Source organism: Coturnix japonica, chromosome 10, assembly GCF_054131305.1.
Source record: "Coturnix japonica strain WE chromosome 10, WE-NBRP24, whole genome shotgun sequence".
Lineage (NCBI taxonomy): Eukaryota > Metazoa > Chordata > Aves > Galliformes > Phasianidae > Coturnix > Coturnix japonica.
In genome coordinates, this window is record NC_140672.1 from 4,233,658 (window position 1) to 4,246,367 (window position 12,710).

Here is a 12,710-nt window from a genome sequence, read left to right on the forward strand (position 1 = left end):
ATACCCCTCAAATGCAAGAACGGACCCCTGAACAATAAGGAGCAGAAAAGGGAGAGATAGAAAAGTGAACTTCTTTCTTCAGGTAAATAGTTTATTTCATCTGAAGAGCCCCCCTCCACAAACATCTGTATCTACACAGGAGCCTGCAGAGCTCTACAATACTCAAGCTGAATGGAAAGAATGGACAGGGAACAAATGACATTATTTTAAAATATTAGGAATGTTAAGACAAAAAGCAGCAGTGTGACATATTTAAGGGGCAGGGGGTGGCTATAGCTTAAAACAGCAGGAAGTATTTCAGGCTACCAGGACAAGCACAGCAAAAAACAGACTATGAACACCCTTCAGGGAGTTGTTTCACACTGGGTTCTCATCCACTTTCTCTAAAGCACAGGAAGGATTTAAGCTTTACTACAAATACCCTCCTTTTAAAGATCAGTAATGCACATTTGTTGCAGAACATCCAAAGACCCTGCACGTTTTCAATATGCACGTTCACAAAATGCCACGAAAGCTCAGTTACAAATACAGGCAGTTATTCGCTCCGATCCTTTGGCTCCCGGTATTTCCACTGGATGTAGTCAAAGATGTCTTCCTCACATTCTACTGGTAGGGGCTCCCCAGCAACTCCTGCAAGCACATTACAGATGCTATTGGAAAGGTGGAAATTCCATGTAATCCTGCACTGCCAAAAGCACTGCAAGATCAAGACAATCGATTTCACTGTAAGCAAAACATACTTGCAAGTGAACTGATGAGTACCCTCCCCCCAAAGAACACACAGGAGAAAAGCCCGACCCCCACAGAGAACCACCACCACCCACAGTTTTTCACACAATATTTAGGTAATCATTCTCAGCGTCACAAGAAAAATAATTAACTACGCGGCTATAATGCTTATACAACTAAAATAGACACACACAATGTGCAGTCAGCCCCCCCCCACCCTCCAATGGGAAACAACTGAAAGACATGAATCAAGTTAAAAGAATGAGAAAATGTGTGTTGTGCATCGCAGAGCAAATCCAAGCTGCAGTTCAGTTAAGACCAAGCAGATCATGCATCCCAATGTGTTCATTTTGTTCCACAATTCTGTCTGTACATTAGCAGCTTGTCTCCCTCTGCTAAAATGGTTTTACAGTTCCAGGAAGGACAGAGTGAATAATGTTGTTAACTGCAGTATTTGCCAAGATTTCCAATTGAGAAGATGACTAAAGGAGAGGATCACAGAAAACATGCAACTAGAAAGAACACTGTTTAAAAGCCCAGACTGACCAGTGACACCCAAGGGACGGATTGTGTACTCGTTGATTGTGAAGCCCATTTCCAGAGCGTGGGCTCTCATGTTCTTATTGAATAAATCACTGCCTGTGAAATACAGTACACCACAGTAATACTGATCTTTAGGGATAAGCCTGGAATAAAAATGGAAGAGAAGTATATATTTAGGACAAATATGAAGCTACACGCCATTTGGAATTCAGCCACTTTGGAAGGGAACAGATCTAGAACTGTGCTCAAGCACACACATTCTGCAACTCTGACTATTTCATTTTTGCAGATGCCCTAACTCAAGAATGAAGAACATTACCAGAGAAAGGTATGACACATCTAACATGACTCGTAACCTATTGTTACGATGCTTTCATTGCTGCCAAGAATTCATGGCAAAACAGTATTGTCAAGTAGGTCACAATTCTGAAACTGGATACAGAGCTGTTATTTAAGTACAGCATTCCTGCTAATAACCTGCTCCAGACACGGGCACTTTGACAGTGGTTTCCATACAAGGTAATTGGAAATCTAGTAAATGCCTTCTTCTAAACAGGGAAACAGAGATTTGGATGCAGAACATTAAATGAATGTCTATTATACAGCAGACAGATAAATTTTTTATTGGAAAGTATACCGAATATCAATTCTCCTGTGTGGATAAGATGCTCCATCTTCTTTATTTGGCAGCTGGCAGACACCCTGGGAAGTAAAGAAAGTGCAAAATTTAAAATTAAGTGAAACAGGTCTGAGATAGGCTTACGTTATAGAGCTTCACTGTTCTTGACTGCCCCAGTGCTGCACAAACTTTTAAAATACACATTTCCAAATGCACGCAGCTTGTACTTAATCATCAGTTAGCCTGGAGTAAAATTAAATTCTTATCTAGCCAATCAAATGTTTTGTTAGAACAGCTGGCCGTCACCAGTGCTGGGAGCTACAGCTGATAAGAGGACTGTAACTCAATACAGCACATAATTACTTCTTCAGTCATATAACAGCAAGGATGACAGGAATTATTTTCCATTTTAACAAAAGATTCACTGAGTCACAACTGCAACGAGTTTTTAAGAGGAAAAAAATACGAAGAATCCCACACCAGCAGCAGCCCAAACACTGTTGTATGCATCCCAGCTTTTGTCAGGAGAGATAATGCCCACCACATCCCCTGAAAGGTCTTACCATGAATTTGGTGTCACCTTTAGACAGCACATCAGTGACAAAGTGGACTTTCTCCAGTTGTTCTACAACTTTATGCAGAAGCTTTGACTGGGAACAGTAACAACACAGAAAAAATTACTTCACTTACAACAAGAATATCTTACCTGTTTAGCTGCAGGACATAACCATAGGACACCACATGAACTTATGTGAAATACCAACATGAAATTTGACCAAGAGGACGAGAATCAGAGCAACAGTGAAAAAGAACTAATAAAATTACAATGTTGAAAAGTTTCTAGTGAAATCCATGCCAGATTGTTTCCACTTAGAGTGACAAAAATTGCTTCTTGGTTTGAGTCTTCAATTTTGTTGCAATCAATCCATAGAAGCAACAGGGAAAAAGGGATTATCATTAGGCCTTCCTCAGAGGTAGCCACAAAAGACTATAAGGGCAGCAGGACATCTGCTTCACCTCCAAGAAAAGGAGGCTACCTAAGGAGATACTTTAACTGCTGCCTTATTCACATAGTTGTTACAATTCTACTTTGTATAGTACATTAATTCAGGAGGAATTGGGGAAGAAGACTGAGGATGAGAACAAACACACTATGCTGAGAACTCAACATAAAACTGCTTCTCAGAGCCATGCATTAATTACTCAAAATAAGAATGGTGATCCAACAGCTACAAAAAGATGCAGGAAGCTGAAATGCAAGTCTGACGCTGCATATCATCTGAATTTAAAATACTCTTTTGGAAATGCTGCTCAATACTAAACATGGTAGCAGAGAAACACACCTGTTTGGATGATTCAGATGTGAAAGTCGGATGGGTTAAGAGAACATCCATGTCTCCACTTGACTCTGCACCTGGGCAAGTAAGAAGCAAAGAAAATTCCTCCCAGATGAGAAGTATATATGAACACTGATAAAAATGCTCCTAACCTCTTCTGATAAACACATATTTCTTGTAGAGAACAACAGTCAGTGAATTTTCCAGATACACGTGAAAAACTGATCTGAAAGGAAGAAAACCTTTTCTGTTCCATTGAAGTTGCTATCACTACATTTCTCAGAGAACATCCAGCATGTGCTGCTATACTCTCTAGTAATGAAGCACAAACAAGGTGTCTGACTACTGCACTAACCCATTAAAGACAACAGTAATAGGAAAAGCTGGACTTCAGCATAAACTTACTCTCCAGAAAAGCATGTATTATCGTGATCTGCTGCTTTGCCCAAAATAAAACACAGAAGATCAGCGTACCAACCTCGTCTAAAACTGCCACAGACCGTAGCAATATAATCTGGGTCCAAGTTCTTTACCTCTTTCAGCACGATTTCCTACAGAATAAGGAAAGATGAATGTTTCAAGGTGCCAGTTGTTCATTGGCCTTCCATGCCTCAAGTCTTTGACAAAGACTTTCTGACCTGCATTTGCAACATTTCTTCCCTTGGGATTCTTTTCTCAAAATCTTCAAAGTATCTGTGTATAGGAAAGTAAAAGTGTCTGAAAGAGGGGTATGGGGAGCAACTTAAAATTTTAGTTAATTAAAAGTGGTATCAGAAGAAACAATAGAATTTTTATATCACCAAAAGTTCCCCATTCTCACCACACAGAACCAACCCAATCCCTACATCTTCAGAATAGCTCTCCCAGATGTGGGACCTTCCCCTAGTCCCACTTCGGGTGGGTTGAAGTAGAACTAGGGACAAAATGAAGCCAGCAGAGAGCTGAACACCATTCCTGCTGGGGTAACATCTGAGCACAGTGCCAGAAGCAGACCCAAGGACAATACACAAGCTAAAAACACATAGGAAACCTGGACAGGTCAGGTGGGTAATCTTATACTACCTTCCTTAACAGTATTTTCCTGTGAATACTCACACATGTAAAGATGCATACTAAGTATAGAACCTGAGTAGTGGGGAAAATAAATAAGTAAACAAATGGCTGCATAACACTTCTCACTCTCTAGCAGGCAGTTTGTCTCTCTGCCACAAACCCCACATCCCTGCCACTGAATCAGATACACCAAAGCTGTCCCTGCACAGAGAGCATATAGAGAGGACAGGACCTTGGTCCTGCCCATAACCAACATTACATTCTGGTGTCTTAAGCAGTTATTAGAAAAGCCAAGCACAAGAAGCCAAAAAAGCTTACTTCAACCCAATTCGCTGGTGATGGGTCAGCTTGTGCTCATTTTTTCTTAGATCTAGAAAATTAAAAAAAAAAAAAAAAAGAAAAAAGTTACTTAAGTTCTTACAGTGCGTTTTCAACAACACAAAGATGATGCAAATGAAGAATATTCAACGAGCAAATAGCAACTTCAATGAAGAGATTTTTAACAGGTTGCTCAATAATGGCTCTAACAGGCTCATAATGCCTCTAGCCTGTGCACTACATTTAGATTAGCTAGTTGTTGTTATTTTATCAATAGTTTCCTCAAACTAAAGGCTTATCTGCTATCACACTGTTACCGTGAAACAAGCAATGCAACATAAGAAACATTATCAGAGAATAAACTGAGGACCCAAAGTTACACTCAATACTCACCTTCTAAAGTCTTAATTCCTTCCTCTACAAACTTCCTAGCGGCAGCAGGACTGCAAAAAAGGCAAGGCAACACGCAATTAGGAACAGCAGGAACCTTACAGCACTACAAAGGACATCACAGTTCACTCAAACTGCCCTGATTTTTCAAGGTTGAGATTATGGTTGCTTGCAGCGCTTATCATCCTTTTGTCATGCACATTTTAGCTTGTGTTTTCAAGCAACAGAGACAATTATCCAACTGCACATTTTTAGTATTGATGGAACTACATACTGATGTATGATTTCAAGAAGTAAACCAACACAATCTCACCAAACAGCCAGCACAGCTTTAGACAAATACTAGTGTGGAACTGAAGGCACAAGGACTACATTCACTATTAACAGCCTCTGAATCAGCTTAAGGCAACAATGCAAGTGTCTTTAGACTACAACTTAAAAACAAACAAAAATCTACACAAGACTCTAGCTTGCAACCTACAGTACAGAAAAGCAGCTTGGCTGAAGAGTTTATCATAAGCACAACATAAACACCCACAACCTTTCAGCAAATCTTTCTTCAGAATTACTGAAGCACCACTGCATCTCCTGCCTTCCACCTCAGGCAGTCTCAATATTGCTTCTCCTTCCCCACAGCATTCCACCCAGTTCTGTTTTTAAGCACCGATGTTCTATATTTAGCCAATCCTGTTCTTGGCAAGCAGTATCACAGCCCTTCTCACTCAAGATATTGACTACTGCTGCTCTGCACATGCTAAATTAAGTGCCTGTCTGTAGACTGAGCTCTTTTTTTGCCAAAATCTCCCTACGCACAGTATGGGAACAAGAACAGGCCTGAGAACTCCTAATATCATCTTTCTGAAAAGTCCTGTTTTTGAGGGGTTGGCAGGGCTCTGGATCTCCTTTTACAAACATGGTACAAATACTATTCTCCCTAATCAGATTTTGCACCATAAGTCTCACAGGCTCCTACTATGTCTTCTTGATTTTACTGTTCTCAACCTTCTGATTCAGTTTCTGATCGCCTCCCTCCCTCCTTCTCCTCTCAGCTTGCACACAGGAGCTTTCTACTTCCACTCTTCTACTGCAAAACCTGTAACTGACAGCTCTACAACTCTGACAACAACCACTTCCCCCCTGCACTAACAGATAATAACCAAGCTTTACCCAATTCCAGTAACTCGTGTCAGGAAGTTGATGGAAGCACTTGTATCATCTTGTCGAATCTGCAAGAACATAATAATGTGAACAAGCTCTTCTTTACTCCATTTCAGTAGACAAAGAAAGCTTATAAAACAACTTGGTCAGATTCTGCTTTGGAGACCTACCGTAAATCAGAACAAAACAGTGTTAACAATAATACTATGCATTAGGATGGTGCCACAACGTACCATTCCTGCAAATTAATTGTCTTAACTGCCCATACTAAGGTAAACAGCGTGGTTAAAACTCAATTCCACAGCCTTCCAGAGCCTGCATTCCACTTCTTACAGAAGACATTCATGTGCCAATTGTACAATCTAAAATATAAGTAGACAGTTCAGAGGCTTTGCCTAAGCTTCTTGTTCCCCACTTTACTTTGCAGAGTGCTTGACATCAGTCCCTCCACAGAGAGGGACAGAAGCTGCACAAAAGCAGCAGACCAATTCCCAAAGAACAAAGTAAAACAACTGCTGAGAAATAAAGCACAAAGGAAAGAAACACACCTTTTCCAACTTGCGGAGCTTTCCAGTGGATAAAAACTCATCTATTTTCTCAGCTATTTTAGCACCTACTCCATCCTAAATGTTGAGGAAGGATGAAACACAAGTCAATTTCAAGGCCACATACAGCCATCACAGCTAAGAAAAATAAAGCTCAACAAAAAGCCGTGAAGTCACAGAAACCATTTTAAAACATTGTTCTATGAGAGATCGGGAGCACTGAAAGGTACAACACAAGCAGCACAAACTCAGCACTTCAAGTGCCGCATTACAAACTCGCTGAAAACAGTTATTTTAAACCGGGTTTTGATTCCTACAACTCCAATTCCCCAAACTTGGTGAGACAGCAACACAGCAAAGCGGAAACCTGCCTTGCACAGAAGAGACCAGCTGGAGTCCCCAGCTCAAGTCTATGAGACCCCCACAGCTGATGTGCTCCGCTCCCCCCTTCCCTGAGCCGGCTGCCAGAAGCTGACGCAGGCAGAGCCGTTCGCACATCGCTTCCCTCCTCCTGGAAACCTCGGTACCGTCCTAACGCAACTCCTTCACCCCGAGAAGCCCAAATTCGCCCCGGGACCCACCAGCTTCTTCGCTTCGGCTCCGCTCTGGATCCTGCTGGGGTACCGGGAGATGGCGGAGGCCGCTTTCCTGCGGAACGGCATCGGTCAGAGCCCAGAGCCGCGCAGCGCTCAGCCCCCAGCACGGCTCGTGCAGCGAGGCCGGGCCAGACCCCCGAGAGCCGGGAGCGGGTTAAACAAACGGGTCAGGCCTGAGGAAGGAGACGGTACCTGTACGCGTTGTACTTGTGGATGGCCCGGCTCACGTTGCGCTCGTAATTCGCGAGCTCTACGGGGAGAAACACAGTCGGACCAGTCGAGCCGAACCCCAGACCCGCCCCCCGCGCCCCCCATACCCATGAGGAAGTCCGTGATGCCCTGGTTCAGGCTCTCTTGCGGCGCTTTCCGTTTGCTCATGGCGGGCAGCAGGAGCGACTAACACCGGAAAAGCGGCCGGCAGCGCTTCCGGCGGTGACAGGGAAAGGCCGCGGTTCCGGCGGGGAGGAGCCGGGTTGGGTTCCGCGTTCCGCCGGCACAGCGCAGGCGCGGCCGGCAGAGGAGTGGTCCGGCCGGAGGGGAGGCCCAGGAGGCCCTGGAGGCCCCGGAGGTCGGAACTCTGCTGCTGCTCGAGAATCAGCCGGGCATTTGTTGTGGTTCACATCAGAACATAATGCGGAACTGTGGCAGTTGTAAAGCATTGTATTGAGGGCTGCGGATCGTTATGTTCCTTGGGACATACTGGTTTCTTTTTAAGCTCCTCGTGTTCTATGTTGGAGTTGCACGTAGCTATAATCAGTGAAGGGTGCTGATGGAGATACCTGCCTGGTCCCTGTATATCCCAGCTAATTTAAACGGCAATATGGGGTTTGGACTGGTTTCCAAGTGCTCTTCCCAGTTCCTTATGCACGTTCAGGGTGCCAGCTTAGGTACTATGCTATCAGTCTGTCTGCATGTATGCTCTGCAAGAGTAATTTACGTTATGTAGAGGAAGCCTTCCCAAAAATCAGAGAATGGTGAGTGGCAGGAAATATGATGAGGTCTAGGAAAGAGGTTAGAAGCTTGGGGACCCCTAGTGTCACAAGATTTTACTCTTGAACACCTGTGGGACCATGAGAAACTAAGTGAGTATCTGAGTAAGGGATGGTGCAGCTCAGAAAGATCTGAGGAGGAACGTCTTATTTGGGGCTTGGCTTGTGCTTACCGAGCTCTATATAACACTATTGTGGAGAGAGAGAGTTCCCAAACTGAGATCCAAACCAAAAGTTTGGATCAGTCCGAGTCAAAAGTCCGAGTCAATCTTGGTCACTCAAAGGAGGCACCAGTATCAGTGTCAGTTGCCCCTGTGGAAGGCCAGAAATGGAAATGGGTGTCTCAGAAGGGTTCTCACAAGGGTTGTAATCATAACTTTGGACTATAATGGGGGAAAACATCCTGCCCTGCGCCTTTGTTGTGCCTCTCACTGTCCTTCATAGCACAGTGACTGTAGGCTCAGTCCTTCACAGCCCCAAAGGACCAGGATGAAGGAGCACATGACAGCCATGGCCAAAGTTTCACTCACGGAGAATGAAATACCCAGGGGGAAAAAATAGGGAAAGCAATGCTTTTGTAGGGTTAATAGTAATTCTATGTGCTTCCCAGTTTCTGGTACAGAATTAATTATTAGTGATGGTGATGTCAAATCACATGTCCTTGCTTTTCCATGTGCACAGGCTGTGTGTCAAATATGGCTGCCCAAGTGACCAATGCAGTGATTACAAGTCGTGTGAAGGAGTTCATTCTCATCGGCCTCTCTGAGAGTCGAGGTGTGCAGGGGCTGTATTTTGTGATGTTTCTTTGCTTCTATACAATTAACATGGTGGGAAATCTGCTCATTATTGTCACCGTGATGAGCAGCCAACATCTGAACTCCCCCATGTACTTCTTCCTCTGCTACTTGTCCTTTGTAGACATCTGTTACTCCTCTGTCACAACTCCCAGAATGATTGCTGACTTCCTTGTCAAAAACAAAACCATCTCCTTTGTGGGCTGCATGGCGCAGCTCTTTGGGGTCCATTTCTTTGGCTGCACAGAGATATTCATCCTCACAGTGATGGCCCGTGATCACTACACGGCCATCTGCAGACCTCTCCACTACCCCATGCTCATGACCAGGCACACGTGCAGCCGCATGGTGGGGGGCTCATGGCTGGGGGGCTGCATGCACTCCATTGTTCAGACTCTTCTGACCGCTCGGCTCCCCTTCTGTGGCCCCAACAAAGTTGACCACTACTTCTGCGATGTCCATCCCCTGCTACATCTGGCCTTCACTGACACCTACGCTGTCAGCGTCATTGTCATTGCCAACAATGGGATGATACCTCTGAGATTTTTCTTAATTTGGTTGTGTCTTACGTGGTGATCCTGGTCTGCTTGAGAAGTCACACATCCTAAGGGAGGCGTGAGGCCCTCTCTACCTGTGGGTCCCACATCACTGTGGTTGTTCTGTTCTTTGGGCCGTACACATTCACCTATATGTGCCCATCCAGTGATCTCTTGGAGGACAAGGTCATGGCACTATTTTATACCATCACTGCCCCCATGTTAAACCCCCTCATCTACACACTGAGGAATAAAGAGGTAAAGAGTGCCATGAGAAAACAGTGGGGTATAAGAGTAGATAGTGAAAAGGCAAAGGTGTAGAAACGTGGACAGTTTTCCCAAAGGATCTTTCACAATGATATATTTGGTCAGCATTGCCACAAAGATTCCTTTTGAATAAAAGCTTGTTCATTCACACTGAAGGCTCATCGTTTGGTTTGGAAGACACTGTAAACCCTGTGATAAGTTGACATTTCCTGTCTGTTCTCTTGACAGTGAGCACAGGCCCCCAGTGGGGCTCCCCAGAACTACCTGAAACATCATCAAATAGATAAACGCCATCAGAAATACTGAACATGCTGTAGGATCTCAATAGGCTCTCAATTACAACTCTGACATGAGGTGCTAGCAGGACCATCAGGAAGTGTGATCAGGAGATGGACTGGTGGAGTGACTCACTGGCATCCCCGAGGGAAGGGTGCCAGGCAGATACCCCCAGAAAAGTGGTTGACTCCCTGCCCTGTCCCAGTGGGACAGACCTGACTGATGAGGAGGGTTGGAAGAGAGTCCCAACTTGACATCACAGGAGCCCTCCCTGCCTGCCTAGCCCTCTTCTCCAGCTCCCTCTAAGCAACAGGTTTGAGACACTGGAAATTGAAGGAGATATGAGTGGGGAGGCAATGGAGGATCTGTCTAGGAAGGAGCCTAATGCAAGGCAGTCACCACCACATCTTGAGACTTCCTCTGTCAAAGAAAGAAGGGTGGTTGTGGTGGGTGACTCCTGTCGCCTCCCGATCCAGCGACAAATCAAGGCTGCCATGTGAAAGTACTGTGCCTCTGCGCATGGGGAACAGAGGGGACTCACACAGTGTGTAACACCGAAAGTACAAGTTTAATGCCGTGCCACAAACCCTATATACTAGTACATGTGACCACCCCTATCAGATACTCGTGACCTCCCTGACTCCACCCCTGGTGCACGCAGGTACCACCTACCCAATACGCAACATCTCCCTTCTCAGAGAAATAGAGGGTCCCATATGCAGACTGGACCTGGGCCATCAGGAAGTCTGCTGCCTTCCTGGCATCGGGTCAGGGACATAACGAGGAAACTCCCAAAGCTGCTTAGGTCCACTGATTATTTTGCACTATTCATAGTTCAGGTGAGCAGTGATGAAATTCCTTAGAGAAGCCTACAAACTATGAAAAGAGATTTGAGGAGTTTAGGCCATTTAGTTCAAAGAGTGGGAGCTCAAGTGACTGTTTGTTCTATACCTTCAGGGCCAGTGAGGGACGTGGAGCAGTCTTGGAAAGCACAAGCAATGAATAATTGGATCAGAGGCTGGTGTTGAGCCAGAAACTTTGGGTTCTTTGATCACAGGGCAGTTTACTTGGCCACTGGCCTGTTATCCATGAATGGAACCCCCATATCTCAAATGGGGAAACGAATCCTTGCACAGAAGACAGCAGGGCTTATCGAAAGAGCTTTAAACTAGCTATGATGGGGGAGGGGACAAAACAGGGCTCACCAGGGATGAGCCTAGGGGAATGCTGCTTGAGCTGGGAGTGAGGCAGATGCCGCAGCTGAAGTGCGTCTACACCAATGCATACAGCTTGGCTAACAAGCAGGAGGAGCTGGAAGCAACTGTGCATCTGGCAAACCATGACCTAGTTGCTATTACTGATCCATGGTGGTACCACTGCCATGACTAGTGTGCTGTGATGGATGGTTACAAGCTCTTCAGAAGGGATAGATGAGGAAGAAAGGGTGGTGGTGTGGCCCTTTATATTAGAGTTTTGATGTTATAGAGCTTGGGTTTCAGAATGATAAAGACGAGTGCATGTGGGTAAGGATCAGGGGGAAGGCCTGTAGGGGTGACATCTTGCTGAAGGTCTGTTATAGACCACCTTATCAGGATGAATGGATGGGTGAGGCGTTCTATGAGCATCTCACTATAGTCACACGATAGCCAGCACTCATTTGCTTGGGAGACTTCAACTTCCCTGATATATGCTGGTGCACATATATATATATATATATATATAATATAAGAAAGATCAGAGGAAGCAGTCCAAGAGGTTTCTAGATTGTATGGAAGATAGCTTCCTTACGCAGCTGGTACAAGAGCCTAGCAGGGACAGCAGTGATGCAGACACTCGCTGAGGTCACAACCATTGCCGGGTGGGAGCGTTTGTGCCACAGCTGGTGAGCAGAGCTGGTGCTCTGGTGTCTGCACGCAGACTGAGCTCTGGGCCCTCCTTGGAGCTGATCACCCTGTGAGAGCCCGTCTGAAGCAGCAGTGTGGCGTGTGCGTGATCTGGTCACAGCTTGGGCTGAGCAGGCCCAGCAGGTGAGCTGGGTTTGGTGCTGGGTGGCTGCCGGGAGGTGTCTCAGCAGAAAAGCTGTGCTGGGGAGGAGTTCCCAGCTCCAGCGGTGCCCCTCAGCACGGCTGTTTGCAGAAATGGGTTCTTGTTGAGATTCCATCCCGTGTTACGGTGAGGATGATGAAATGTCATTCCTCCCCTGGAAAACTGCTGCCGGGACCCCAGCTTCATGTCAGACATGACAAAGGAGGGAGAGCGAGGCCTTCCCCGAGAGCAACTTGTGCCTCACTGCCCCACAGATGGCTGGGTGCAGAAGAAAGCTGGGAAAATGCTTCTTCCTGACAGTTTTTCACTTGTCGCAACTTTCTGCAAGGTTCCTGTCCAAAAGGAGATTTTTGGGGTTCGAGGCAGTCTTAGGAAGAGTGAAGCCAGCTCTTTCCAAGAGCGGGGCACATTCCTGTGGAGAGATCCCCGGGAGCTTCAGCTTCCTCTGAGATTTCACCAGCCATGTCTCAGCCAGGAGATGACTGCTATTTCTATTTCTGCTCTGTGAGTGGAA

General features: G+C 45.5%; 1 protein-coding gene and 1 pseudogene across 4 annotated transcripts; one reads left to right on the forward strand and one right to left on the reverse strand.

Moving 5' to 3' along the window:
* Nucleotides 1-70: 70 nt before the first annotated feature.
* POLB (DNA polymerase beta) lies at nt 71-7,707 on the reverse strand. Of its 4 annotated transcripts, none has more exons than XR_014932385.1 (14): nt 7,606-7,707; nt 7,481-7,538; nt 7,274-7,340; nt 6,696-6,770; nt 6,157-6,215; nt 4,993-5,042; nt 4,600-4,651; nt 3,867-3,921; nt 3,762-3,779; nt 3,235-3,305; nt 2,455-2,541; nt 1,910-1,974; nt 1,276-1,415; nt 71-630 (listed from the first exon to the last, which is right to left on the reverse strand). XR_014932385.1 is itself a non-coding variant. In XM_015883097.3 (14 exons), the coding sequence occupies exons 1-14, from the start codon at nt 7,664-7,666 to the stop codon at nt 536-538; spliced, it is 1,008 nt and encodes a 335-aa protein (XP_015738583.1). In that variant the 5' UTR covers nt 7,667-7,707; the 3' UTR covers nt 71-535. The 4 variants fall into 4 exon arrangements, 3 of the variants coding, with proteins under 3 accessions (XP_015738583.1, XP_085366695.1, XP_085366694.1); XM_015883097.3 differs by having other exon boundaries at nt 3,707-3,779; XM_085510569.1 differs by lacking the exons at nt 6,157-6,215; nt 6,696-6,770; nt 7,481-7,538; nt 7,606-7,707 and having other exon boundaries at nt 3,707-3,779; nt 7,274-7,295.
* A 1,136-nt stretch (nt 7,708-8,843) lies between these two features.
* On the forward strand, nt 8,844-10,055 carry LOC146759141 (olfactory receptor 4S2-like; annotated as a pseudogene).
* Nucleotides 10,056-12,710: the final 2,655 nt, after the last annotated feature.

Bases quoted from the DNA above. Each gene is read 5' to 3' on its own strand.
- POLB (XM_015883097.3), bottom strand. From the start codon at position 7,666: ATGAGCAAACGGAAAGCGCCGCAAGAGAGCCTGAACCAGGGCATCACG. The intron at 7,341-7,480 runs GTACCGTCTCCT...GCCGTTCCGCAG, and splicing joins CACAAGTACAACGCGTACAG to GAAAGCGGCCTCCGCCATCT. The intron at 4,652-4,992 runs GTGAGTATTGAG...TTAATTTTCTAG, and splicing joins AGGAATTAAGACTTTAGAAG to ATCTAAGAAAAAATGAGCAC.